The sequence below is a fragment of the Onychomys torridus genome, chromosome 3 (assembly GCF_903995425.1).
Source record: "Onychomys torridus chromosome 3, mOncTor1.1, whole genome shotgun sequence".
NCBI lineage: Eukaryota > Metazoa > Chordata > Mammalia > Rodentia > Cricetidae > Onychomys > Onychomys torridus.
This window is the reverse complement of record NC_050445.1, coordinates 2,151,589-2,178,863: the sequence shown is the minus strand read 5'-3', so window position 1 is coordinate 2,178,863 and position 27,275 is coordinate 2,151,589. Positions and strand designations below refer to the sequence as shown.

The 27,275-nt window shown below is 38.2% G+C and overlaps 1 protein-coding gene across 12 annotated transcripts in view; it reads left to right on the top strand.

Annotated features, from left to right (window-relative positions):
- Kmt2c (lysine methyltransferase 2C) overlaps positions 1-27,275 on the top strand; it is a 247,142-nt gene that overhangs the window by 203,669 nt on the left and 16,198 nt on the right. For 9 of the 12 annotated variants that reach the window (XM_036181141.1, XM_036181134.1, XM_036181142.1 and 6 more), the window contains 14 exons: positions 24-307; positions 1,642-3,467; positions 4,703-4,814; positions 7,071-7,149; positions 8,672-8,735; positions 10,566-10,798; positions 15,696-17,402; positions 20,804-21,016; positions 21,726-21,890; positions 23,187-23,328; positions 23,474-23,621; positions 25,590-25,768; positions 25,868-26,004; positions 26,797-27,046. In XM_036181141.1, the coding sequence (XP_036037034.1) occupies positions 24-307; positions 1,642-3,467; positions 4,703-4,814; positions 7,071-7,149; positions 8,672-8,735; positions 10,566-10,798; positions 15,696-17,402; positions 20,804-21,016; positions 21,726-21,890; positions 23,187-23,328; positions 23,474-23,621; positions 25,590-25,768; positions 25,868-26,004; positions 26,797-27,046 (5,539 nt within the window). The remainder of the gene's footprint in view (positions 1-23; positions 308-1,641; positions 3,468-4,702; positions 4,815-7,070; positions 7,150-8,671; positions 8,736-10,565; positions 10,799-15,695; positions 17,403-20,803; positions 21,017-21,725; positions 21,891-23,186; positions 23,329-23,473; positions 23,622-25,589; positions 25,769-25,867; positions 26,005-26,796; positions 27,047-27,275) is intronic. The other 3 variants (XM_036181135.1, XM_036181136.1, XM_036181144.1) reach the window with 3 other exon arrangements.

Sequence of the window (27,275 nt, the reverse complement as noted above, 5' to 3'; positions counted from 1 at the left end):
TAAGTTTGTTTCTTTCTATTTAGCGGCAAAAGTTACGTGAAATCATTCTTCAGCAACAGCAGCAGAAGAAGATTGCTAGTCGCCAGGAGAAGGGGCCTCAGGACACACCTCACCCAGTGCCCCTTCCTCACTGGCAGCCAGAGAGCATCACCCAGGCTTTCACTCGACCTCCACCTCCCTATCCCGGGAACATTCGAACGCCTGTTATCCCTCAGCTAGGACCTAGATATGCAGTTTTCCCCAAAGATCAGCGTGGACCCTATCCCCCTGAGGTTGCTGGTATGGGGATAAGACCTCATGGATTTAGGTAATGCTTTTAATTTCCCACTAGATTTAAGTTGATGTTGTAAGGAGGAACTAAACAAAATAGTATTATTGTGCAAGAAGTTATTATAGATTTCTGCTTCTTTCATCACTGTGAGATAAAATCATGGTCATAAACTTCTTCCCTCTAAGAACTCTAAAGTTTCTTGATAGACCCTTTGTCATTAAATATTGACAATTGAATACCTGTAATCCTGATTTAGTTTATCATGCCAGCCAAATCGTATCTTTCAGACTATAGCTACTGCATCCTAATGAAGCTTCTTATGATGTGATGGTTTAAATTGTAAGATGTTTGTAGAGAGTTGAAAATTGGAAAAGTGCCTCCTTTTAGAAACTTTGATACAGTTGAGTTGTCAAGAGGGCTGAGATGTATGACAAACCTAGACCTGCTAGTCTTTTAAGGAGAGAGCTCTTTAACATGACACACAATTTAATCTTGCCGCTTTATCTGTTATATTCTTTATTTCCCTTCCTATTACACCTTAGTTGTAGTTTGTGCCTATTGCTGTTTTGTGTACTTAAAAAATTGTGTGGGGCGTGATATATGTACATGTGCATGTGGAGGTCAGAGGTTGATGCTTGTCTGTCTTCTATCACTCTTTACCTTATATATCTGAGATAAGGTCTCTCATTCAACCTGGAACTCAGCAATATGACAAGACTAGCTTTCCAGTGAGCCCTAGGGAAGCTCTAGTCTCCCACTTCCACCTCACTAGGATTATAGGCATTTTTTGCTTGTGTAAAGGTTATACAAAATGTGGTTGTTACGTTTGTTGAAGAAGTTTTCTCTCTTTCTGTCTTTCTTTCCTCCTTTTTAAATTGTTTGGGTGTGCAAGGCACAGGATACATCTGGCGTCCAGAGAACACCTTTGTGGAGTCAGTTCTGTCCTTCATGTGTCCTGGGCATCTTACTCAGGATGTTCACATTTTAAGCACTTTCACCCATTGAGCCAGCACACTATCCCAGTTTTGTCTACTAAAAAAAAATTTTCGAAGTTCTTTCATATATTATGTATTTTGATTGTGATCTTTTCTTCTCCGAGTTCCTCTCAGAGTCTCTTGCATTTTCACTGCCATTGGGCTTGTCAATAGTCTGTCTGTCTGTCTGTCTGTCTTCCTTTCCTTCTTTCCTTCTTTCTTTCCTTCCTTCCTTCCTTCCTTCCTTCCTTCCTTCTTCCTTCTTCCTTCTTCCTTTTCTTTTTTTGGTTTTCCGAGACAGGGTTTCTCTGTAGCTTTGGAGCCTTTCTCATCCCAATTCTAAATTGACCATCATTCTTAATTATTTGGGTGTTTTGGTTTTTTTTTTCCTTTTAGATTTGGATTTCCAGGAGCTAGCCATGGTCCCATACCAAGCCAAGATCGCTTCCATGTGCCTCCTCAGCAAATACAGGGATCTGGAATTCCTCCACACATAAGAAGATCAGTGTCTATGGAAATGTCTAGACCTTCAAATAACCCACCAATAAATAATCCAGTTGGGCTTCCTCAGCATTTTTCACCACAGGGTCTGCCAGTTCAGCAGCATAACATATTAGGCCAAGCATTTATTGAATTGAGGCATAGAGCTCCTGAAGGAAGGTCACGGTTGCCATTTGCTGCTTCTCCTGGCAGTGTTATAGAATCATCCTCTCATCCCAGACATGGAAATTTCATTCCCCGACCTGATTTTCCAGGCCCCAGACACACAGACCCTGTGAGACGACCTCCCCAGTGTCTACCTAACCAGCTACCTGTTCATCCAGATTTAGAGCAGGTCCCACCATCTCAGCAAGAGCAAGATCATGCTGCCCACCAATCTTCTGTTGTCATGAGGCCTCTAAGTCATCCCTTAGGTGGTGAATTTTCTGAGGCTCCTTTGTCTACATCTACTCCAGCTGAAACAACACCTGATAACTTACAAGTAACCAGTCAGTCTTCTGATGGTTTAGAGGAAAAGCTAGACTCTGATGATCCTTCTGTGAAAGAACTGGATGTGAAAGACCTTGAGGGAGTTGAAGTTAAAGACTTGGATGATGAAGATCTAGAAAATTTAAATTTAGACACAGAGGATGGCAAGGGCGATGACCTGGACACTTTAGGTAATTTGGAAGCAAATGATCCTAACCTGGATGACCTCCTAAGGTCAGGGGAATTTGATATCATTGCATATACAGATCCGGAACTTGACTTAGGGGATAAAAAAAGCATGTTCAATGAGGAATTAGATCTTAATGTTCCAATTGATGATAAGCTAGAAAATCAATGTGCATCAGTTGAACCAAAAAAAAGGGATCAAGAAGACAAAACTATTGTTCTCAATGATAATGATTTGTCACAGAAAAAAGCCACTGGTACCAGTGAGATAAAGACAGAAGCCTTATCTCCACACCCTAAGGAGGAAACACCGAGTGCAATTAAGACAAGTGGCAACTGTAAAGGTGATAGTGATGCTCTGTGCTCACAAGCTTCTGCTCATACAGACCAGAGTAACAGAGAAAAGACTTCTTCACTGCCTACTGATCCGGATATGCTTGAGAAAAGAAACAATCAGGAAAATGCTGGCGCTGGTGTCAGTACCATTCAAGGGTCTACTCCTCTGCCTGCACAGGATGTGATGAGTTCTTGTGATATAACCGGAACAACTCCAGTCCTTTCAAGTTTACTTTCTAATGAGAAATGTGATAACTCAGACATGAGGCCTGTAGGGTCTTCCCCACCAAATCTGCCCATTTCACCATCCACTCATGGCTCAAATTTGCCTTCTTCATTAATACCACCACCGGGCCCTCTTTTGGATAATGCCATGAATTCTAATGTAACAGTGGTCCCTAGGGTAAACCATGTTTTTTCTCAGGGTGTGCCAGTAAATCCAGGATTCATTCAAGGTCAGTCATCAGTGAACCATAATTTAGGGACAGGGAAACCTCCAAATCAAACTGTGCCTCTCACAGATCAGTCCAGCACTAGTGGCATGTCTGGACCACAACAGCTAATGATTCCTCAAACATTAGCCCAGCAGAACAGAGAGAGGCCACTCCTTCTGGAGGAACAGCCTTTGCTTCTACAAGATCTTTTGGATCAAGAGAGGCAGGAACAGCAGCAGCAAAGACAAATGCAAGCCATGATTCGCCAGCGGTCAGAACCATTCTTCCCTAACATTGGTAGGAATTTCCTTGTATCTCAAAGTACATTACTGGGGGCATTTGGGTATATGCAGCATGTTTGTAAGATTTCATTACTGAAATTTCATTTGGAGTAGATCAATGAGAGTTTTCTGTCTTCTTGGATCTTTAAACTGAAAAGAGGAATTTTAGATTCCTCCCAGGTCAGTCAAAATGATGAAAACTTTGAATTGTAACCTTGTTCAATTCAGCTTTTTATAGTGGTAATGAAAACTAGTCCTTCTTTTTAGTTTTTATCTGCCAATTGTTACCAATGGATCTTTTTTGAGACTCGTGAGAAGATAAATTTAAGAAAATTATGATAGAAATAAAGCTTCTTGTTTGTGTACAAGTGTTTGGTAGTAATTTTTTTGGTTGTTTTTGTTTTCCCCACAGAAGCTCCTTTGAACTTATTTTTGTTGATTTTCTAGTTTTAAGAAACTACAAATCCATGCAGCCCATATTCTTCAGTGCCCTGCCTTATAAGAATTAAAAATCAGCAGGCACATATCTGAGGAATTCTTTCTTCTAAACAATAGTGACAACAAAAACACATAGTATCAGGTTGGGGATTTAGCTCAGTGGTAGAGCGCTTGCCTAGCAAGTGCAAGGCCCTGGGTTCGATCCTCAGCTCAAAAAAAAAAAAAAGCAAAAGAAAAAGCATTGTATCAGCATTGCAGTACAAATTGCATCATTTGCTCCTTTTCCCACGTACCTCTACAGAGATATTCTTTCAGTGTCCTCTCAATACTTTTATTATGGAGGTGTATCCTAGATGCGTTGATAGATTTTCTTTTAAAAACTGATAACTAATTTAGTGGAATTATTTAGTATTGGAAGTAACTGCAAATTCTTATTCCTTTTGTTACATCCCCAAATAAATCATTCTAATTAGCCCTATAAAAGTTTGAACCAATAAGAATTGCATTCCTGTACATTACTGTTATGATTACCTGTAGATTGACAGACTTATTCTACTTACTGAAGGACTAATGTATTAAAAGTATGCTTCAGTTATGGGTACCTGAAATGCAGCTAAATTCAGAGTTAGGTTGTTACCACTTTTGGATTCCCCCATGTAGCATACAAGGAACATATAGTGATTATTAAACGAGAAATAATCAGAATCTATAAATTATGTAATGGTTGTTTTACTTAAGTTTACCACCTCGTATATCTTGAACCATGAACTTGAACTATGAAATAAGTAATATCAAAATACATTTCTTCTTTAGATTTTGATGCAATTACTGATCCTATCATGAAAGCTAAAATGGTGGCTCTTAAAGGCATAAATAAAGTGATGGCACAGAACAATCTGGGCATGCCACCAATGGTAATGAGCAGGTAGGTGAAAGTGCTGTTTTTCTTCTTGGGCATGTGGATGTGCATGAAAACACTACTGCTTCTTAGAAAGAGGTGATAAACCTCAAAAATCTATCTTCTGAAAGTGAAGAATATTTAAATTCAGGTGGATATGATCATACATAAAGTGTTATGCAGATGCAGGGAATTAACTTCCACTAGGTTTTTTGTTTTGTTTTGTTTTGTTTTTGGGTGGGGGAGAACAAACAGAATAAAATACCACGTACACATTGGGAAGACTGACTTTGAATTAGAGAAGGGAAAACAGCAGCTTATGGGATATTTGGATACTGGTAGTTGGATAGTTTTAACACCTAACAAAAAAACAATGGAGTATGTACATTCCAGAAGCTTATGGAGTGGTTATGTACCCCAGTGGAGTGCTTCTTAAATCTTGATCATTCCCAACTTCAGAATTATGTGGAACTTTTTTTTAAAAAATGCAGTTTCTTTGCCTTACTACAGACCTACTGGATGGGAATGTCTAGGAATGGTGCCTGCATGCTTGTATTTTTGACTAGTAGTACCTTGAATGGTTGTTTGTATTGTTTGTTGTTTCTGACTTATAGATCCATAAGTTATTATAATGATCTTGTTGAAGAATTAAAAAAGAGAGTGTAAATGATTGTGGATTTGAGTATATAATCTAAATAGGTTAAAGATAAAGGCATATGCTTTAGAGAACTGTGCAGATTCTCTGGATATGATTAAGATGCATTTTTTTTTCAGTTCAAAGTAGAGATAGTTTGTAAAGATTTTCATTACTGAGCAGGGTTTATTAGCACTGTTTCTCTCATAGGATAACTTTTTATGGCATAAGCCTTTTTAACTTTAAAACCTTTGAAATTCTTCTCAGATATATAATAAAAATACAAAATTGAAAAAGAAGTGCACTATATTTGAAACAGTTACTAATATATGATTATCTTTATGATATACATGTATTATGGTATATTAACAAACTTAGCAGTAAGCTTCATAACTACTACAATTTCAGGGTAATGATTGACAATGACCTCTTAGGTATGTGCAACACTTAACAGGAAAATGATAGGTTTCCTACTGGTGAGTACTGCTAATAAATAATATTTTAACTTGATAGAGTCAAGGAAATGCTAAATTTTCTTTAGCTTTTAATTTAAAACATGGGCTTCAGAATCAGAAATCTCAGCATGTCATGTGTTCAACATAATTGTGTCTGTCTGTTAGACATGCAATACTTTGTCAGCCACATGGTAAGTGTACTGGTAACTATTCTGAGTGCTTTGCAGAACAAAGATAGTCCCTTCTGAGAGTAGTGTGGTGTGTTGATGATGGCAGATAGTGAGTGACCAGAGCCATAGTAGGGAGAAGGGAGATAAATGAATCAGACTTCTGAGTAAGAAATCACAAATATAATCTCTAAAGTCTAAATCACAAATATAATCTCTAAAGCATGATATACATGCTTCTTTATAGTATTTGGAATATATTTGGAAATTGTGTGGTATGTATATCTTAACATGTAAAGCATTCAGTGACTCAGTTGGACAGACATGTTTTCAAATAAGCCATAATGATCTTGTGGCAGTTATTGGTTTAATTAAAATAATGTTTCACCAGATGGATTTAAATAGAGGTTATTCACCAGTTTTATTTTTTAAACTTGGTTTGACCATTAGATACAATATGCAAATGAGTGAAATTTTTTGAGATGATAACCTCTTTTGTTTTTAGAATATAAAAGAGCTAACTAGCACCGCCTCTTAACCCCCTGCCCCACAAACTTCCAATGTCTTGTTCTGTAATCCAAGCTGACTTGGAACTCTTATGTAGCTCAAGCTGGCCTTGAATTTGTGGTATTCCTCTTTCCTCAGTCTCCTCATGAACCACCATGTTCAGTCAGCCCGTTCATTTTTTAATAAAGATTGCAATTAAGAAAAATTTCCTTAGTTTGTGCATTGAAGCTAGATTTTCACCATAATTGTATCCTAAAAAATATGAAGTCCTTTAAGAGCACAAGCTCTGAATGGAATAGCTTAGCTGCCTTCTTATGCAGCTGTACTAGTCCTCATGAAGATACCTAATCATTCTGAGCTTTATCCATAGTGATAGGAGGGTTCTGGGTGCACACTTGATGAAGTTCAGGGAAGAGCTCTGTTGAGCACCCTGAAATGGTTGTAGTAAGTCTCAGATTATTAGGCACCTATGTAACTGGTTCTAAACTCATCATTTGATAACTGTGTGCTTCCTTTACAGATTCCCTTTCATGGGTCCACCAGTGGCTGGAACGCAAAACAGTGAAGGCCAGAACCTGGTGCCTCATGCTGTAACTCAGGTAATGCTTCTTGAATCTCATTTATGGAGGGCACTTGGACCTAAGTCTACCAAACCCAAATCATAGTGAGGCCCCTCCTAGAAAGATATAGGAGCCGATCTTCTGGCAACACAGTGAATTAAAGATGTGTCATTGCTGTGTAAACAAAAGACAGATTTTAAACACTGGAATTTCTGCAAGGACTTGCACACATTAATGATAGAAAGTTCCCTGGAAGGAGATTAAGTTCTTTGGGCTTCTGGCTTTATACTCATTTATTACTCCTGAAAGACATTTCATATCATGTTCATTGGAACTAATCCACCACATTTAAAATGTAAAACTGCGGGGCTGGAGAGATGACTCAGCAGTTAAGGGCATTGACTGCTCTTCCAGAGGACCTGAATTCAATTCCCAGCACCCACATGGCAGCTAACAATTGTCTATAACTCCAAGATCTGACACCCTCACATAGACATACGTGCAGGTAATGCACCAATGTAAAAATAAAAAAATGTAAAACTGCTGGAAACAGGGAAAAATATTGTCAGTAATCATTCTGTTAGGTATAATTATTCCTTGAGATGACTTTGATTTTTGAATATTGAGCATTTATAATTAACTCTAAGTATCAAGTCTGGGAACAATAATTTTATGAGTTGATTTTTAAAACATGTATCTGCTTGGTGCAGGTGGACCTTGCTCTGTGTACTTTTGGAATTATCATATACTCGGCCGGTTATAATTTATATTTATTATACAGATAATTTTTGATACACTGGAAAGGCATAAGCATAGTTGAGTTTTAAAAATTCTCGGTTTTCCTATGAATTCACTGTACACTTTCAGCAAGTTCTTGAGCCTCTTTACTGCTGTTTCAAATGTTGCACTAGCTATCCTGCAGTACTGTAAGATTGAACATGCTATATTCTGGCTGTTGAACACAGTTCACGTCTAACAACTTTTATCAACTGGGTAAATGTTTTTTTATCAAAGTTCTATCTATCAGGTCTTTGCCAGAAAATTGTGACTTTATCAGCTATTCCACACTGTGAAAGAAGCAAGGCATTAGTTCAAACACAAGACTTACATCAAAATTTGTGCATTATTGAGTGTACTACATTAATTCTTGCTGTAATTAGCCTTTTCTATACAGTACTGTTTAGTGAATCTAGAACAAGTATTTATGAACTTATTGACAAAAGAAAACAGGTAGGCATCATCAAAACATCAAATTTCATGTGAATTTTTAGCTTAGCTGTGACTATTTGATTTACCCTCATTTCAGATGAATAATTCATTATTTGATTTTCAACTAAATATGGAAAATATAGTTTGGAGATAGACATAATTGTTCAGATATTAAACTGTTGACCAACTAATTTATTGTAGTTTTTATATGAAAAGAACAACTTTAGAGGTATTTTAGAAAATTAAAATTTTTCTTTTTTTTTCTTTTTTTTTTCCTGCATTTTGAAGATTTTTTTCCTCTCTTAAACTGAAGTATGGAATTAAACATATTTGTAAATTTTACTTATTTTAGGATGGCAGTATAACACATCAGATTTCTAGGCCTAATCCTCCAAATTTTGGTCCAGGCTTTGTCAGTAAGTATAAATCTAATAAGTTACCTGTTTTCTGGGGATTGCTTGTTTGACTATATTTGTGTTGTTTTGAAATTTAAGAGTTAGTGTAGGAGTGTTACTGTGAGCCTGAGTGCCCTCCTCTTTTACCAGCATTCACTGTCCTAGGCATCTTTACATCCAGGCATGTGTTTTCATTGCTTTTTTTTTCTGCTGTGCATGAAGAATTAGCTAAAAATAAATACTTTAGTGTAGGGAAATAATCTTCCCTATTTTCTTCAACATTGTTGCTCTTTTTAAAATAGACCTGGCACTTTCCAATCTATAGCATTAAACCACGTTTGCTCTCATGACAGTCTGTCTATGACATGGACACTAATTGGGGAAAACAAAGGGATATGTTTAAAGGAAGCTGGGTTGTAGCATGGTGTGAAGGTCAAGTGTGCAAGATGCCACTGAACCCTTCTAGTAGCTGTCCTTAGGGGTCCCAAGGTGGTTCAGGATAGCATTTAACGTTCCCTCAAACTGAACCTTTCTGAAATCTTCAGACTGTTTAGCTAACTTTTTTCACCATTATCTTTCATTTTGCTCACCTCTGCTCTCCTGGTTCCAGAAACCAGAAAGGCTTTCCTTGCGGTAGGTCTCATTCTACCAGAAGCAGAACTTCTGAAACCTTGTGAAAAAGCCTGTTCTTGACAAATACCCTTCAAATTTAGTGCACTAGATTGCACATTCATACATATACTAGAACTTTTGGGTTTAGGAACAAACCCAAAGTCTGACCTTTTGAAATTCCCCCGCATTAATTATGATCATAATTTGAATACATATTTGTATTAAAAACAAGTAAACTACTATAACCAACTGGCTTTTTCTGGCTGTATTGTGCCTATTGGATTTGGTTGGATCTTAATGTATGACAATATTCTGTTATCATTGATGTTATTTTCAGCTAATGTCCTCTAGGATTGTGATTTTCTTTGTCTTGTAGTCAGTCAAAAAGGAATACTCAGAATTTTTCTCTACATGAGATAACCTTTTTTGGAGAGTTGGCATCAGTGGGATAAAGTACTCTAAAAGAACAAGGAGGGAATATTAGTATGAGACAAAGATGTAATGGGGAGAGGCATTGCCAGTCTTTATAGTTAAGCAAGAGTTTGCCTGGTTAGCTATCACCTCCCCTGGTAGACATAGAAATTACAAAATAAATGAATTAATCAGTGTTTTCAACTTACATATTTCCTTTATAAAATGTCAACTTCAAATTGCTTCTTTCTAAAGTATTCTGGGTTTCACCTCCATGTTTAATATATGTGTGTATATACACATATATATATGTGTGTGTGTGTGTGTGTATATATATATATATATATATATACATATTCCCCCAGACACTACTAAGATGTAGGGAAGATATTATAAACTAAGAGAATTCAGCATGGGAAATGACTACCTAATCCATGCTCTGGAAGTTAGTGGGCTATATCTTTCTTCCTTGCCTCTTTGATCTGTAAAATTGAATCAATAAAATGTACATATAACTTAATATACAGTTTTGTTTATGGATTAGATAATTTGATGATTCTTTTGAAACATTGGAATTTCATAACTTAAAATTATTAGGTTAACTAGTGTTTTAATTAAGCATTCTATGGCTTTCTTGAGTAAATGCTTTTTCTAAAAGCTGATACTTTATGGTTATATAGAACTCTAATATTTAGAATTTTGTTTTCAATTTTGCCTTTAAATATTCATGAAGAAATTGTATCTTCTTACAAATGAACTTGTTTAACTTTTAATAATCTTGGACCCTTTAGAAAATTAACACACTTGTAATTTTGATTTTTCCCTCAGATGATTCTCAACGTAAGCAGTATGAAGAATGGCTGCAGGAGACTCAGCAGCTTCTTCAGATGCAACAGAAGTATCTTGAAGAACAAATTGGTGCACACAGAAAATCAAAGAAAGCCCTTTCAGCCAAACAGCGCACAGCCAAGAAGGCAGGTCGAGAGTTCCCAGAGGAGGATGCAGAGCAGCTCAAGCATGTTACTGAGCAGCAGAGTATGGTTCAGAAACAGCTCGAGCAGGTAAGACAGGTTTATAAGTGTAAGTCATTCATGTTGAAGAGCTGTTTGGGTGTGGCACTCATTCATTGGCTCAGGGTAAATGGCATGCAAATTACACTACTTGAGGACCTCTTTCCAAGGAAGTAGCTGCCTAGTCCTGTCCAAGCAATGCTTGCTGCCTTTTAACTAGCTTACTGGTTGCCACTTGAAGAGACTGACCTTACAATTCTCCTTCTGGATTAGAACTATGTTTATATCCTTTCAGTGACCCTGGAATGATTGGATAAAGTAGCTATTTCTTTTGTAACTAAGAAATCACTGCACCAGGTGTGGTGGCACACACCTCTAATCCCAGCACCTGGGAGGCACAGGCAGGTGATCTCTATGACTTTCAGGCTATCCCCTTCTAAATAATGAGTTTCAGGCCAGCTACAGTAAGACACTATTTTTTTTTTTTCTTTTAAGAAAAACAAAATCAAATCATGTTGCCATACACATGCTCTCACATCATTTGACAAATTAAGGCTTTCTTGAAGACGAAGCTCACAAACAGTGCACCATGTGCTACCACCACCCAAGTTTCGTAGTATATTTTTATGCTTATTTCTTTTTTTGGTCTTAAGAATCATCACTGAAGTGAAGGATAGAGCTATAGTTCGTTGGTACAGTGCTTGCCTAGCATGTGTGCGATACTAAAGTTCACTCTCAAGTGCCTTCAAAACAGTAACACAGCCAGGTAGTGGTGGTGAATTCCTTTAATCCCAGCACTCGAGAGACAGAGGCAGATGGATCTCTGAGTTCAAGGCCAGCCTGGTCTACAGAGTGAGATCCAGGACAGCCAGGGCTACACAGAGAAACCTTGTCTCGAAACAAACAAGCTAACTAACAAAACAGTAACACAAAAGAGGGAACGAAAAAACTAGAATATCTTGAAAAGGGATTTATTTGCAAAAAAAAATGAAACCTTTTTGCTGTTTTCTTTCATCACATACTAGGTATTTCTAAGAATTGTTTAAGGTCAAAAGTTGTAAAATTTTAAAAGTTTAAAATGAAGTGTTCTAGATGAGTTTAGAGTTCACTCAGTTATTTGCCTTAATGAGTTTTAGTACCTTAGGATTCTTACAAATGTTTATCCATAAATGTTTATAGGCTGGGTACTGTGGCACATACCTGTTGTCCTAGCTACTAGAAAAGGCTGAGGTGGAAGAATTATTTGAGTTCATTAATTAAGTACCAGCATATGTAACACAATGAAATCCCATCTCAAGGAGAGAAAAGGACAAAAGACGCCTGTTGGCAGAAGTTTCTGTCCCATCCACCAGCTCCCAAATAACTGACGTGGAGACTTAATATTACTTCTAAATGCTCGACCTATAGCCCAGGATTGTTACTAGCTAACTCTTACACTTAAATTAACTCATTTTTTAATCTATCCTTGGCCACGTAGCTCATGACTTGTTATGTCATTTTCTACATGTCTTGCTTCCTTGGCGGCTAGCTGGCTGGCATCTCCTCTAACTCTGCCCTTCCTCATCCCATCATTCTCAATTTGACTTTCCTGCCTAACTTCATACTGTTCAGTTATTGGTCAGTCAGCTTGTTTATTAAATCAATCACAGTGAGATACATTCACACAGTATACAGAAGGGTTATTCCACAGCAGGCACCACCTCCTACCACAAAGGTTTGGGATAAAAATAAAGTTTAGTGCGTCCTTTTGATTGAAATAATACATAGTAATAAAGTGAATGAAACTTCAGATACATGCATACAACTTGTATTTCAAGAGTATTACATTGAGCAAAAAGAAGCTGTTTCCAATAATTTATGTAACATTGAAATAACAAGATTTACAAAGATGAACAGTATATTAGCAGTAAACTATGGGGAAGACAGGCAGAGAGTTTGATTCTAAAGAGGAGACATTGGGGGAATTTTCTATACTAGAACACTTTCTTGATTATGATAATGACTATAATTTCCCTGTGTGATAATAATGCATAGAATTGTACATCAGGACTTAAACTTTGCCTTTGTTTTAAGTTACAAATTTAAAAAAACTCAAGATATTAATACTAGTTGCAGATAAGAAGTTCAGAGTGTATTGGTTTATAGAAATAGAAATATTCCCTGTGTAATGAACACTCCTGGAAACACCTGCCTTGTCCCATTTGATTTGTCTACAAATTAAAGATATTGCTATTATCACTACTTAACACTTAAAGAGACTGGCAAGTTAGCCCAGATCAGGTGGCATGCTTGCTCATTATTTAACTGTTAGATTAGGGCTTTGAACTCAGCTGTCTTCCTCCAAGTCACAGATGTCAACACAATATACCTACAACATGGTGATTATACTGTTTTCATTGATTAACAAACTGGGGCCACTACAGAATGAGAGCTTCTTTTCTCTTTAGATTCATTCTCTGGACCTATGTTCATTGATGGCAAATACTCTTTAATCAGATAATTACATAATGTATTGTTAGTCACTTTTCTGCTTATGATGAAATTTTTATCAAAAGTGTCCTCCTTAGTAGAAGCAATATAATTTGGATGAAAGCCTTAGTTTTTTTTGCAAATCAATTGATGAAATCCTATTTATGAGCTAATATACTTTATTTGAAAAATTAGTCAAGCACATCCTTACCACATGGTTGCCTATAGCACACTGTAATCTCAGTAAGAAAGTAGTTTATAGATTTTGTTTTTATACACTGGAGAGTGAACCTAAGTCTTTGCACTTACTTGGTGTCTTAGTTTCTTTTCTCACTACTGAAATAAGAGTAACTTAAAAAAGAAAGGATTTATTTTGCCTCACAATTCCAGGTTACACAGTGAATCATGGTGGAAAAGTTTACAGACGAAGCTTTAGAAAGCTGGTCACATTACAGTTGTAGGCAAGAAGCAGTTCAGTTCACTGTCTCCATTTTATGCAGCTTTGGATCCCCTATCCAGGTGGCCCTATTCAAAATTAAGATGGATCTTCCAATATCTTTTAATATAGAAAAGATAATCCCCCACAGGTATGCCCAGAGGCCCATCTCCCAAGTGATGCTAGATTGTCAAGTTGCCAACCTAACCATTATCCCAGATAAGCACTCTACCCCTAAATTATAATCCCCACCAATAGTGATGTTTTTAGAAGTGAAGAAAAGGCAGAGATGAGTTCAAGGTCTACAGAGCTAGTTCCAGGACAGCTAGAGCTGTTACACAGAGAAACCCTGTCTGAAAAAACAAACCAACCAACAACAACGAAAAAAGAAAAGAAAAGAATAGAAAAGACCAAAAAGAGGTAGGGATGGGCTGGCAAGGTGGCTTGGTGGGTAAAGGTGTGTGTTGCCAAGCCTATGGCTTGGGTTCAGTCCCCAGAATTCACCTGGTGGAAGGAGGGAATCAACTCCTAGAAGTTATCCCCTGATCTCCACACCCACGCTGTGGTATGTGGGCACCCACACGTGAATACAGCAGATTTCAACAGCACTTTAAAAGAACGAATAAAATGGTAAAAGTTATACACTGCTGGAGAGGAGACCAAACACTTTCACTTGACAAAACATATACTAGCTTGCCTGGGAAATCCAAGAAAGTAAATTGGATTACTATTAAAAGTACTGGGTTAAGTATGTTAAAAATGTAGATGGTAAGTGCTTTTTAAAGTGTGCATATCCCTTTGTAACTTTCTTCCCCGTTTTGTAATGAGAGGGTAGGGGCCTCAGAAAATGCATTACATCTTGATTGTCCTTTTCCTATAGTGCATAACACAATTTTTAAAAACAAATTAACTGACCTTTGTAATTATATATTAAGAATAAAAAAAATAAAAAAAAAACTCAAGTTGTTATGGCACATGCCTTTAATCCCAGCATTCAAGATGCAGAAGCACATAGATCTCTTGAATTTGAGGGTAGCCTGGTCTACACAGTGAGTTCCAGGACAGCCAGTACTACATAGAGATCCTGTCTCAAAACAAACAAACAAACAAACAAAAACAACAACAAAAAAATCTAATTAAAAATTTTAAAATAATCACTTAAGAGTTTAGACAGGTTTCAGAAATTAGAATTTGAATATGTCACCAATCAAATTTGGAGTTTATCAGTTTTTTAATCTAAGAGAGGGATGGCATATGTACTAATAATTCTTTTAAAATGGAATCTTAGCCAGATGGTGGTGGTGCACGCCTTTAATCCCAGCACTTGGGAGGCAGAGCCAGGCGGATCTTTGTGAGTTCAAGACCAGCCTGGTATACAGAGTGAGATCCAGGACAGGCACCAAAACTACACAGAGAAACCCTGTGTTGAAAAAAAACAATATAAATAAATGAATAAATTTAAAAAATATAAAAAATTAAAAAATGGATTCTTAACCGAATGTGGTGGTGCACACCTTTAATGCCAACACTTAATTTCAAGGCTTGCCTAGTCTACAGAGCAAGTTTTAGGACAACCAGTGCTACACAGAGAAACCTTGTCTCAAAAAACAAAAACAAACAAAAAAATAAAATAAAAAAAAATCTTATTAAGTGGTTACAATTTTAGTCTGCTCTCAGTTATTCTATCCTTGTACATTAATGTAACTAACGTCTGTGGCATTGTACTTACTGTTAAGTGTATTGTAGTTTAAATGGCATATGAATTTAATGCTTATTTTAGAAAATTAATTTTGATTTTTTTTTTTGCAAATATTTAATATGCAAAGAACTTTCACAAGTAAAAAAAATTTAACATTCGTTGTATGTGTGTGCACATGCTCAAATGTACTACACCTCACGAGGTTTAGGAGTTGGCTCTCTACCTCTGTCATGTCGATTCCGGAGATCTAACTCAGATCATGGGCCACTAAAATTATCAACCAGTGTTTTAGTATGGTACCTGCCTTGTATATGCTTGAGTGATAATTACTCTTCTTGTTTCAGATTCGTAAACAACAGAAAGAGCATGCTGAATTGATTGAAGATTATCGGATCAAACAGCAGCAGCAGCAGCAGCAACAGTGTGCCCTAGCCCCTCCTATCCTCATGCCAGGGGTTCAGCCCCAGCCACCTCTTGTTCCAGGTGCCCCTCCACCCACCATGAGCCAACCCAGCTTCCCCATGGTGCCACAGCAGCTTCAGCATCAGCAGCACACCACCGTCATCTCTGGCCATACCAGCCCTGCCAGAATGCCCAGTTTACCTGGATGGCAACCTAACAGTGCTACTGCTCACCTTCCCCTTAACCCTCCTAGGATTCAACCCCCAATTACCCAACTATCTCTAAAAACTTGCACACCAGCCCCAGGGGCAGTGTCAAGTGCAAATCCACAGAGTGGACCACCACCTCGAGTGGAATTTGAGGACAACAACCCTTTTAGTGAAAGTTTCCAAGAGCGGGAGCGGAAGGAACGCTTACGGGAGCAACAGGAAAGGCAGCGAGTCCAACTGATGCAAGAAGTAGACAGACAGAGGGCTCTGCAACAGAGGATGGAAATGGAGCAGCATGGTCTGGTGGCTGCTGAACTAGTCAACAGGACCCCTGTGTCCCAGATGCCATTCTATGGTTCTGACCGACCCTGTGACTTTTTGCAACCCTCAAGACCCCTGCAGCAGTCTCCACAGCAGCAGCAGCAAATGGGAACAGTTTTGCAGCAGCAGAATATCCAACAAGGCTCTATTAATTCACCGCCAAACCAAACTTTCTTGCAAACCAATGAGCGAAGGCAAGTAGGACCTCCCTCCTTTGTCCCAGATTCACCATCTGCTCCTGGTGGGAGCCCAAACTTTCCTTCTGTTAAGCAAGGGCATGGAAATCTTTCTGGGTCCAGCTTTCAACATTCTCCATTGAGGCCTCCATTCCCACCAGTTTTATCAGGAACACCTCCAGTAGCTAATAGCAATCTCCCATGTAGCCAAGACCCTGCTGTAACCCAGGGCCAAAATTATTCAGGATCAAGCCAGTCTCTCATTCAGTTGTATTCTGACATAATCCCAGAAGAAAAAGGGAAAAAGAAAAGAACAAGAAAAAAGAAAAAAGATGATGATGCAGAATCCACCAAAGCACCATCAACTCCCCACTCAGATTCAACTGCTCCACTCACCCCAGGCATCTCAGAAGTTACCTCCACTCCTACAGTGAGCACACCCAGTGAGCTTCCTCAGCAAAGAGAACAAGAGGCGGTGGAGCCACCCACTCCCAGTATGGCAACAGGCCAGCCCTGTACAGAGTCAGAAAACAAACTTCCCAGTAGTGAGTTCATAAAAAGAACTCCAAATCAACAGACACATGTTGATTCAGAGGCGGACAAGCCTTCCCTAGAACCCCCCAGCAAAGCTGAGGATATAAAGCTGGAAAAGGCTGAGACAGAGCCATGCCCACATCAGGAGGAGGCCCATGTGGAAGAGGAAACTGATAGTAGTAAGCTTGAAGACACGATGGCTTGTCCTGTCTCCTCAGGACAGTGTCCTTCCCATTCTGGAGCCCCTGTTACCAAAGGAGATACAGGAAATGAACTACTGAAACACTTGTTAAAAAATAAAAAGGCTTCATCCCTTCTAACCCAGAAACCTGAGGGCACTTTCTCTTCAGATGACAGCTCTTCAAAGGACAGTAAACTGGCTGAGAAGCAGAACCCAGCAGAAGGATTGGTAAGTGTCAGGTGTGCAATCTATAACTCACCTTTGTTTTTAAGCTGTTTTTGTGGATTAGCATCAACAAGTTACTAATTTTAAAAACTATTTTGCAGCTTTTTTACTCATTTTTTTTATCTTTATTTCTATGGAATCCTATTTTTACTTAGTTACAAAATAGATTGGTAATTTATTTACTTGTTACATAAAGAAGACATATTATTGTAAAGTATGCATTATATGTGCCTTTCAGCTGGTTATCACAACCAAATTGGACTAACTATAGCAAAGGAAGTATGTGTGAACCTTTATAAGTGCATAATTTCCATTAGCCTCTTTAAAATTTAGAAGACAGCTCCTGTACTTGTCTTACTTTTCCTTGAGTACTCTCAGGGATCACCCTTATGGGAGGGAGCCTATGGTATCATAAAAATGATTTTAGAAGTGGATATGATTTCCATCTTTGTAGTTTTCTATGTATCGATATTCTACCCATTTTAAGTGTTAACATTGGATTTGCTTTTCATTTGTATGATAGTTTTAAATACACAGAGAGACCCCATTTCAGTGAATTCATTAAGGTGTTTCACGAAGTTTTCTCTGTCTTTGGAGTAGGTCTGCTTGTTGCTTCGCTCCTGTCTTTCATAAGTAGTGATGGTTTTAGTGCATTCACACAGCTTCCCTGGGGTGCTGTTTAGTTTAGATATTAGAATTCTCACATTTTAATTGAAGTGGAATAGTGTTTTTTCTTGTCCAGATTTGCAATTTTAAGAATAATGAAGCTTGTCTTACTTGGCTGTATTAGCTGGCTGTAATCTTTTCTCTGTTGTCTCCTGTCATTCAGTAGAGATTGAGCATTGCTTCAGCAGTTACTACTTTTATCTAATTTGCAGTTGTGACCTCTTCTTTTCATTTTTTCTTGGAGAGTTTCATGCATGCATACAATGCATCTTGTGGTTGTGCTTTTCTAGTTGTTACCAGCAAATATGCTACCCAGGCCCAATCCCTGGTTGCTGTCTCCAAGGTGTTTTGCCTCTAGGAATACTGAATGCCCTTATTCCCAGGTCCTTGGTCTCATGCCCAGTGTGCTGTCTGTTCCCCTATGTCCTGCACCCCTTTCTTTTCCCTTATCTTTTCCTAATTTCTTTTGTGAAACTTGGTTCTGAAACCTTGTAGATAGCTTCCTGAACTTGACCAATCACAGATATGTATGGATACCTGTGTGTTCCTATCACATTTGCTGTGGTATTACTCACATAGACTCTACCTTCAGCATGGTCATACTAAAATTTGTGCCATACAAGAATGTTTAATTGCATGGGGAAGCAGGCACATGTCAAGTATAAAAAGCAGAAACCCATATATTAGGATGAGCATTAGGTGTAAACCCTTGCAATTAAAACAAAAACCATGTGAGCTGTCCATGATAGTACCCACCTGTAATCTCAGCACTCAAGAAGCTGAGAAAGGAAGATTGCTGCAAGTTTGAGGCTAGCCTGAGCTACAAAGTCAAACTTTTACTCAAAACATCAAAATAATAAAAGAATAAAATAGAAATCTTTTGTGATCTTCTAAACTTGTACTTTAAAATATAGTTATACCTGCTTTTTAAGGATAATTATGAAAATTCGAGATAATGTCTGTAAAGCATTTAAAGTGGCTGAGTTATATATACTTAACATGCTTGCCTGGTCATTCTCTCATAAGCCACTTACAGAGTTCATAGGCCTTTGCTACTGAAGGTTGACTCCTTAAGGACCAGCAACATATGCATGTTACCTGGGGTGGTTTTTGAACATACCAAATTTCTTGTACTACTATAGTCTTAAATCAGAATGCATCATTGAGCAAGAGTCCCCTGGTGATACAATGTACTAATGCTGGGGAAATACTGCAGGACTGCTTACATAGTCATGGTGGCCCTTTTAAGATAGAGATTTGCTGCTTCATTTGGTGTAGGGTTGGATCAGAGAGTCTGTGTTTCTAATCAGTCTCGGGCTGCTTAGTTTCTCTGATACTGCTCTTGGAGAATCAGGGATCTACCCAGGCATAGGCAATGTAAGCCTGCTTCAACTTCCTCCCTTTGTATGAGCTGAGAATAGGTTTTGTATTTTGCAATGGTTGGGAGAAACCTAAGAAAAAGTAGTCATTTGCGATAAATGAAAAATTTTTATGAAATTTAAATTTGTCCATGAATTTTAAAAGTTTTATTGGACCCTGACCAACTCATTTATTAAAAACCATATGGCTGCTTTTGCAGTACTAGACCAGAGCCGGCAGTTCAGACAGACTGTATGGCTCATAAGCTAAAATCATTGCTCTATTTCCCTTCATCTATAATTTTGCCACCCATGTGATGTTACTTAGAACATAACTATAAACTATAATTTTCAAAACATTCAAAATTTATATGCAGAATTGATTGTACTAAGTTTTGCAATTATAGTTATCTGTAGCAAACCATTTATATTAATTTTAGAAATGAGAAAGCATGAAAAATATTCCTATGTTTTGATATTAGCTAAAATTGTTTTTCAAGGCTTGTATTATTCTCACTTCTTCATAACCATAAAGGTAAAAGGAAAGGAAAGGAAGCTAGACACAGAGATGGCTTAGTGGTTAAGAGAACTTATGATCTTGCAGAGGACCCGAGCTTCGTTTCTGCACCCACTTGGTGGCTTGGGAGCATTTGTAACTCCAGTTTCAGATGATCAATGCTCTCTTCTGACCTCCTTAGGCCAGGTATATATGGTGTGTATACAGTGCATACATACAGACAAAACATCAATACATATCTATAAACAAAATAAATGAATCTATTTTTTTAGAAAAAGCAAAGGAAAGATTAATTTGTTATTTGTGTTCTCTTATTTTGACTGTCTAAGTATGTAGCCATTATGTTTTCATTCAAATGTAGGATTTCACACTAGTTTGAGGCCAGTATGACATCTTATTGATTGCTTTCTGGTAGCTGTTCTCTCAACTCAGATGCACGGGCTTTAAAATGTTCCTGGAACCTGTGAATTAGCTTCAGATCTCAGATTGCAGCAGTTCCTAGTTCCTATCTGGGACCAAAAATAAATTGCCAAGGCCACTGTACAGAATCTACCCAGTCATCTGGCTTGGTGCCTCCTTAGCTCCAGCATAGACCAGTGAGGAGTCATACTTCATTCTTCTGTCTAGGAGTTCTAAACTTTCCTAAAATGCTGAGGCTGGCTATTTTTCATATTTTAATATACCTGAATACAGAGGGAAGGGGGAACAGTTACTTTCAGAAAACAACTTCACTATGTAACTTCCCTTCTTAACATGCAATGCCATGTCAGAAATCTGAGTCACAAGATGGAGCTGGTCTATCATGAACTAAGAATCAAACATGTGGGTAGTTACTTACTTCTTAACCTTTCCAATTACATTAGCAAACTTTGGGGGCTCAAATGCAAGGTGGTTTTGGAGGTGGCAACAGCCAGTTGCCAAAAACAGATGGAGGAAGTGAAACCAAGAAACAGCGAAGCAAACGCACTCAGAGGACGGGGGAGAAAGCAGCACCTCGCTCAAAGAAAAGGAAGAAGGATGAAGAGGAAAAGCAGGCTGTGTACTCCCGCTCTGACTCCTTCACCCACTTGAAACAGGTGAGCTGTCAGAACAGCCCTTGCCACTTCCAGGAGGGGAGAGAGCAAGTGCTTTTCCGCTCTATGAAATGGAAGCGTTCACCTTGTTACAATTAGTTCCTAATTAAAATAGGGAGCTACAGGGAGAAAGGACATCTGGACAAGGAAAAAATAAACTTTGTTTGCTAGCAAACTCAGCACTATATCTTAATGGCACTTGAGACTTACATTCCAGTAGATGGATTGGTAGATGATGGTCAAGATTTATTTATGTTCAGAAAAAGCAGCCTCAACACCAGGAAACATTGTATCTCTCTTCCCCCCCCCCCCCCCATTTCTTGTGACTCTGGACCCAAAGAAATGCAGCCATGGACTCTCATTTAAGCTCTGCTTATTACACCTTTGTGGTTATTACAAAACTGGGGAGCGGACATACCGCCCCCCAACCCCCATTCCTATTGATGGTGCCTGGCCTCAGTTCATGGCCTGGTTCTTACTGAACAAAGATAAGGAGCATGTTTTTCTGGTAAGGCACTTGTTGGCATCTCTTTACCAGATGGGAATAAAACTTGACGTATATCCCAGAGATTCTGTAGTTCCCAGCATTGAATCTTGAAATTTTTAAGTCTTATTTTTCACAATCCTTATTTGACTTCAGGTCTTAGGAAGCCCCAAAACACTTCCATGTATGTTAATCATGTACATTACTTTTAAATGTGTTTTTTAATAGCAGCTCTCTCTGCTCCCTCTAATGGAACCGATCATTGGAGTGAACTTTGCGCACTTTCTTCCTTATGGCAGTGGCCAATTTAATAGTGGGACTCGACTTCTAGGAACTTTTGGCAGTGCCGCCCTTGAAGGGGTCTCAGACTACTATTCTCAGTTGATCTACAAGGTATGTTTCTTTGCCAGGGTGCCGCCTTGCTTCGCAGTTGAGAGCTTCCCACCACTGGGAGTGTGGCTTAGTTTTGCATCTAGTTTACATGAAGTCTCCCAAGTGTCACTGAAAGTTAGGTTCAGCTACAAGAATAAAAGTGTATCTGGTTAAGTGTTTTTGTAATATATATGCTTGAAATTTCCTAGAGATAATACAAATGGTGGATAATATCCACTATATCTTCCCATAGTAAAGGAAACATGTTTTTCCTCGTAGCCTTTGTTAACTCTTAAAATGAATCAAATTGACGGTACATAGTGGGAATAAAAGCATGGTTAGATTTTACTTTGGAAAATGAATTTTAAAAGTTTTAATATATTTCATCAAATAATTCAGGTGCTAATTGAAATTATGCACTAATTCTTAGGTTACCAAAATAGCATAAAGTCAATAAAGTTAATACTACTTTAAAAGTATTTTTATGATTGCATCATAAGATCACTTTACTTTGTATCTGACTTAAAACAATTATTTTGAGAACTATGTGAGAGTGTGTGTTTTCCTGGTGGCTTTTCTTCTGTTATTAAGATCACTGTTTCCATGCTCCCTTTGTTGTCCTCATGGCCTGTTCATCAGTTAGAACTCCTCAGTGTAAGCTCCTTCCCTTGCACTGCACTGTTATGTGTGGTTATTACATGTGCTAGCATTCCTTGGGGCCACCAAGACTTAAATGACAAATTGGTGACAAATGTAAGGCTGAGAGACATAACTGCATTTCTTAGTATATTTGATAACTTTATTTTTTTTTCTTTTTACTTCTTTTAAAGATCTTGGACAGTCCAGGTTCTCATATCTGAGATGTAAATTGCAATTATAGCTTAAACATGACAAACTCTTCATTTTTATAAAAGTAGGACATATTTTAATGAAACTTGAGTAAAGGAATATTTAACTACTTTTTGCAACTTACTCAATTTTAAAGCTGCATTTCACTGGTTGTTGTAATCATGAAATTTAAGAAAAGTTACATAAAATAAAATTTAAGTGTAAAAAAAATTAGGTTCTTCATTTCAAAGCTGAATGCTCAAGCTGGGCCAAGTAGGCAAATGGGTAACAACATCTCATTTTGATAACCTGTGTGTGTGTGTGTATGTGTGTGTTTATTCTTGTGCATTTGAAAGTGGAAATGCCTCTGAATTATGTTTCTTTATAGTCTTGCTTCCTTGTGCTAAAAATTCACAGAATTAGGTTTTAGCAAGGTCAATGAATATTTGCTCAGTAGCATATAATTTAAAATTTTTTGGTCTCCTGCAGCAGAATAATTTAAGTAATCCTCCAACACCCCCTGCCTCTCTTCCTCCTACACCACCTCCTATGGCTTGCCAGAAGATGGCAAATGGTTTTGCAACGACTGAAGAACTTGCTGGAAAAGCTGGCGTGTTGGTGAGCCATGAAGGTATGATAATAGCACCCAAAACTTATACCTCTGAAGAGTCTTCCATTGAAAGCTGTGTATATCAAAATTTCCACAGAACTGTACAGTTCCATCTGTGTATCAACTTTGCCCTACATACTATAGTTCTATTTGTTTGTTTTTGCAGTTGCCAGAACTTTCGGACCGAAGCCATTTCAGCTGCCTTTTAGAGCTCAGGATGACATGCTGGCCCGAGCCATTGCTCAAGGCCCAAAGACAGTGGATGTTCCTGCCTCACTTCCAACACCACCTCATAATAATCATGAAGAATTAAGGTAGAAGCTGGGTTGTTTGTTTGCTTGTTTGTTTTTTTTTGTGTGTGTGTGTGTCTGTCTGTTGCTTGCATGTATGTTTGAATACCATATGCATACCTGGTGTCCACAGAGGCCAGAATAGGGCACTGGATTCCTGGAATTGGAGTTCCAGGTTATTAGCCATGTTGTGCACACTGGGAATTAATTAAACATAGATCCTCTGGAAGAGCAGCCAGTACTTTTAACCACTGAAACATTTCTCGGCCTTAGAAGCTACTTTTAAAAATTAGTTGCTTCCCCAGGCTTCTGTGGCTCACACCCTTAATTCTAGCACTCAGGAGGCAGAGCCAGGTGGATCTTTGTGAGTTCAAGGCCAGCTTGGTCTACATAGCAAGATCCAGGAAAGGTACCAAAACTACACAAAGATACCCTGTCTCAAGAAAAAAAAAAAAAAAAGCCGGGTAATGGTGGCGCAGGACCCAGCACTCAAGAGGCAGAGGCTCCAAAGCTACACAGAGAAATCCTGTCTCAAAAAACCAAAAAGAAATTTAGTTGCTTCTTCTAAAATATGTGCTTAGTATGATGTGTTTAAGAATAGTATATGAAAGCTTTTGAAGTATAAAGTACTCTTGAATATAAACTGTCCAAGGCATCATAACTGTTGAAGTGCAATTAGTTTGTGCATTTTTAAAGTCTTCATAACTTAAGCGTTATAAACCATGAAAATCAAATAGACATTAAGGTTATGGGAAAACTTCCATGCAAAATATTCAGAGTTTTCTTTTCTATGCTGTTTGTGGGATTTGTTGGGTTTATTCATACTTGTAGACATCTAAAATGAGAGATCAACCCTCATAGATAGATACTGGAGTGCTATAATGGGAAAACGTGTCTCTGCTTCAGGAAGCTCGTCACCAGTTTGTATTAGTTCTTTTGCATCCAATAATCTTACTGGGAGAATAAGCTTCTCTTAGTAGATAATTTTCTACCCAACTAGTTAATAGTCTATGTGAACTTCTTTAGACTTTGATCTCTTCGTAGAAAATCTGATGAATCTCTGTGTTCTGAGATGTCCATTTAGTCTAAGTGTCTTACTTTATTGAAAAAAAAAATTGTCACTGGATAGAACATCAACAGGATAGAAGTTTTCTGTAGCCACATGGAAGTGTCACTTGTTGGGATTTGGAATCCAGGTCTCCTTTCTCTTTTACCTCACAGCTAAGAATTCCCAGTTGTACCAGTAGAGTAAAGCTTTCTCCAGCCTTGTGAAAAGATTCATACTAGGGAGTATGTGTTTAGTAATCTAACACAGGTGTCTGTTTAATACCTGGATTTTATAAGAGTGTCCAGCAGCCCTTTTCACATCTTTTAAAGTATGAGGGGAGAAATGGAAGGTAGAAGATCCATGGCAATGTTCCAAACTCTTAGCCTCACCATCTCCCTGGTAAACCAGAACCTTGATTGAGACAAAAGAGTCTGCTCCCCTACCCCCTTCTTCTTTTAATTGTACTTCATTATTTAAGAAAATTAAGAGCCTACAGCTCCACAGTGACTCTGTCTTCTCTCATCTTGCCACTCTATACAGCAGCAGAATAGATGTATCTGTAGTCACATGAGGTGTGACTGGAATACAAACTTGTATAGTCAGCACAGCCTCAGCCTGTCTCCTAGTCTCAGTGACTTTTTCTTTTTTCTTTTCTTTTTCTTTTTTTTTTCCTGGCAAAGTTGTCATTTTCTCATGCTATGCTGTAGTCTGAACATCTCCTTCTAGCAGGCTTTAAACTTCAATCTAAAGCTTTGTCAAAGGAATAGCCATTTACACTGTTTTGCAGGTTAACTTATTTACTATGTTTTCTTAGCAAAGCAATAGCTGACTTAGTTGCTGTTATGTTATTTCTGTGGCTGAGAGTATCCTTCCTGTGGTGCTTGTGGGACTGGTGAGAAACCCCAGTGGAATTGCACATTATAATGTGTGTGCTCCTCTTTCAGGATACAGGATCACTTTGGTGACCGGGATACTCCTGACAGTTTTGTTCCTTCATCTTCTCCTGAGAGTGTGGTTGGTGTAGAGGTGAACAGGTACCCAGATCTGTCACTGGTAAAAGAAGAGCCTCCAGAACCAGTGCCATCCCCCATCATTCCAATTCTTCCCAGCATTTCTGGGAAAAGTAAGAGATTACCCTTACTAATTTAGTCTACCAAGTTACTATTGTAAATATTTCGACTTTGAAAGCTATGAATACTCTTTTCTTCTCCACCCTTTTTAGGTTCAGAATCAAGAAGAAATGACATCAAAACTGAGCCAGGCACTTTATTTTTTACCTCACCTTTTGGTTCATCCCCAAATGGTCCCAGATCGGGTCTTATATCTGTAGCAATCACCCTGCATCCTACAGCTGCTGAGGTAAAAGATGACATTGCTTCTTATGCTATGGAGTATGTCCTGTTATTAAAGCTCTTCCAGTGACTCACAATGAAACAAAATTCAAGGTATCAGAACAAAAGATACCCGTCAGGTGGACAGTCACTTCAGACATCCAGGCTGTTCTTGAGTACTTGTTATAAGTATGAGGTTTATTTGAGCCTAAGCCAAAGAAATAGGAGTTGAGAGTTCCTGTGCTCTTGTAAAAGGATGTATACTTTAGAGAATTATAGAAAGAAGCCTTTCCACAAATGTCAGTTATAAAAGCTCACTGTTGCAAAAACCATAGTCAATAATAGAGTCTATAAAAGCAATAGAAACTTTCTACAGATAGCACTAATGACCTATAAAGGATTTATTTTAAAAACTCCAAGTTTTATAAAGATGTTTTGTTGAAGGTCAGACTTACAGTACAATGTATGATGATTTGCCTGCAGAACTGTTGTGGGCTGTGCTGGACTTTTTGCCAGATAGAAGTGAGTTTTCCCATAAGTACCTTGAGGGCCTTCTCATTGTGTTGTGTCTTTTAGGCCTGTCAGATACAAGGTAGCTAGAATAGTTTACTGTGTACAGATCCTAATGCCAGTTGGAATCCTGAAGATTTCTGTCTATGAAGGCTTTGTTTGTATTAGTTCATGAAAATAAGTTTAAATAAAAGTAGTTGGGGGTCTTTCATACTGTATATATCGTAAAGATAGTATTATCCTTATTAGTTCTCCTCAGTGACTCGCTTTTCTTCTAGATGAGTAATACAGTGTTTAAATTTTGTTTTAGAACATTAGCAGTGTTGTGGCTGCGTTTTCCGACCTTCTTCACGTGCGAATTCCTAATAGCTATGAGGTTAGTAATGCTCCAGATGTTCCATCCATGGGTTTGGTCAGTAGCCACAGAGTAAACCCAGGTTTGGAGTATCGACAGCATTTGCTTCTTCGTGGGCCTCCACCAGGATCTGCAAATCCTCCCAGATTAGCAAGCTCTTACCGGCTGAAGCAGCCTAATGTACCATTTCCTCCAACAAGCAATGGTGAGCTAGTGAGCTTTTTGTTAACCCCAAATCCATTCTCGGTTCAAAAGTTAAGCCTACTCTTTTTGAAATTTAATTTAATTTTTAGCAAATAATCGGCAATGTATTGGTGTGTAACCTTTGATAAGTTAACCTTCTCTGGCTGTTGTTTTCTGTGGTGTGATGTGAGTTTCTATGCTCTGGCCCATCGCACCATGCTGGTATCAAGCCTGACTGTAACCCTGACTGC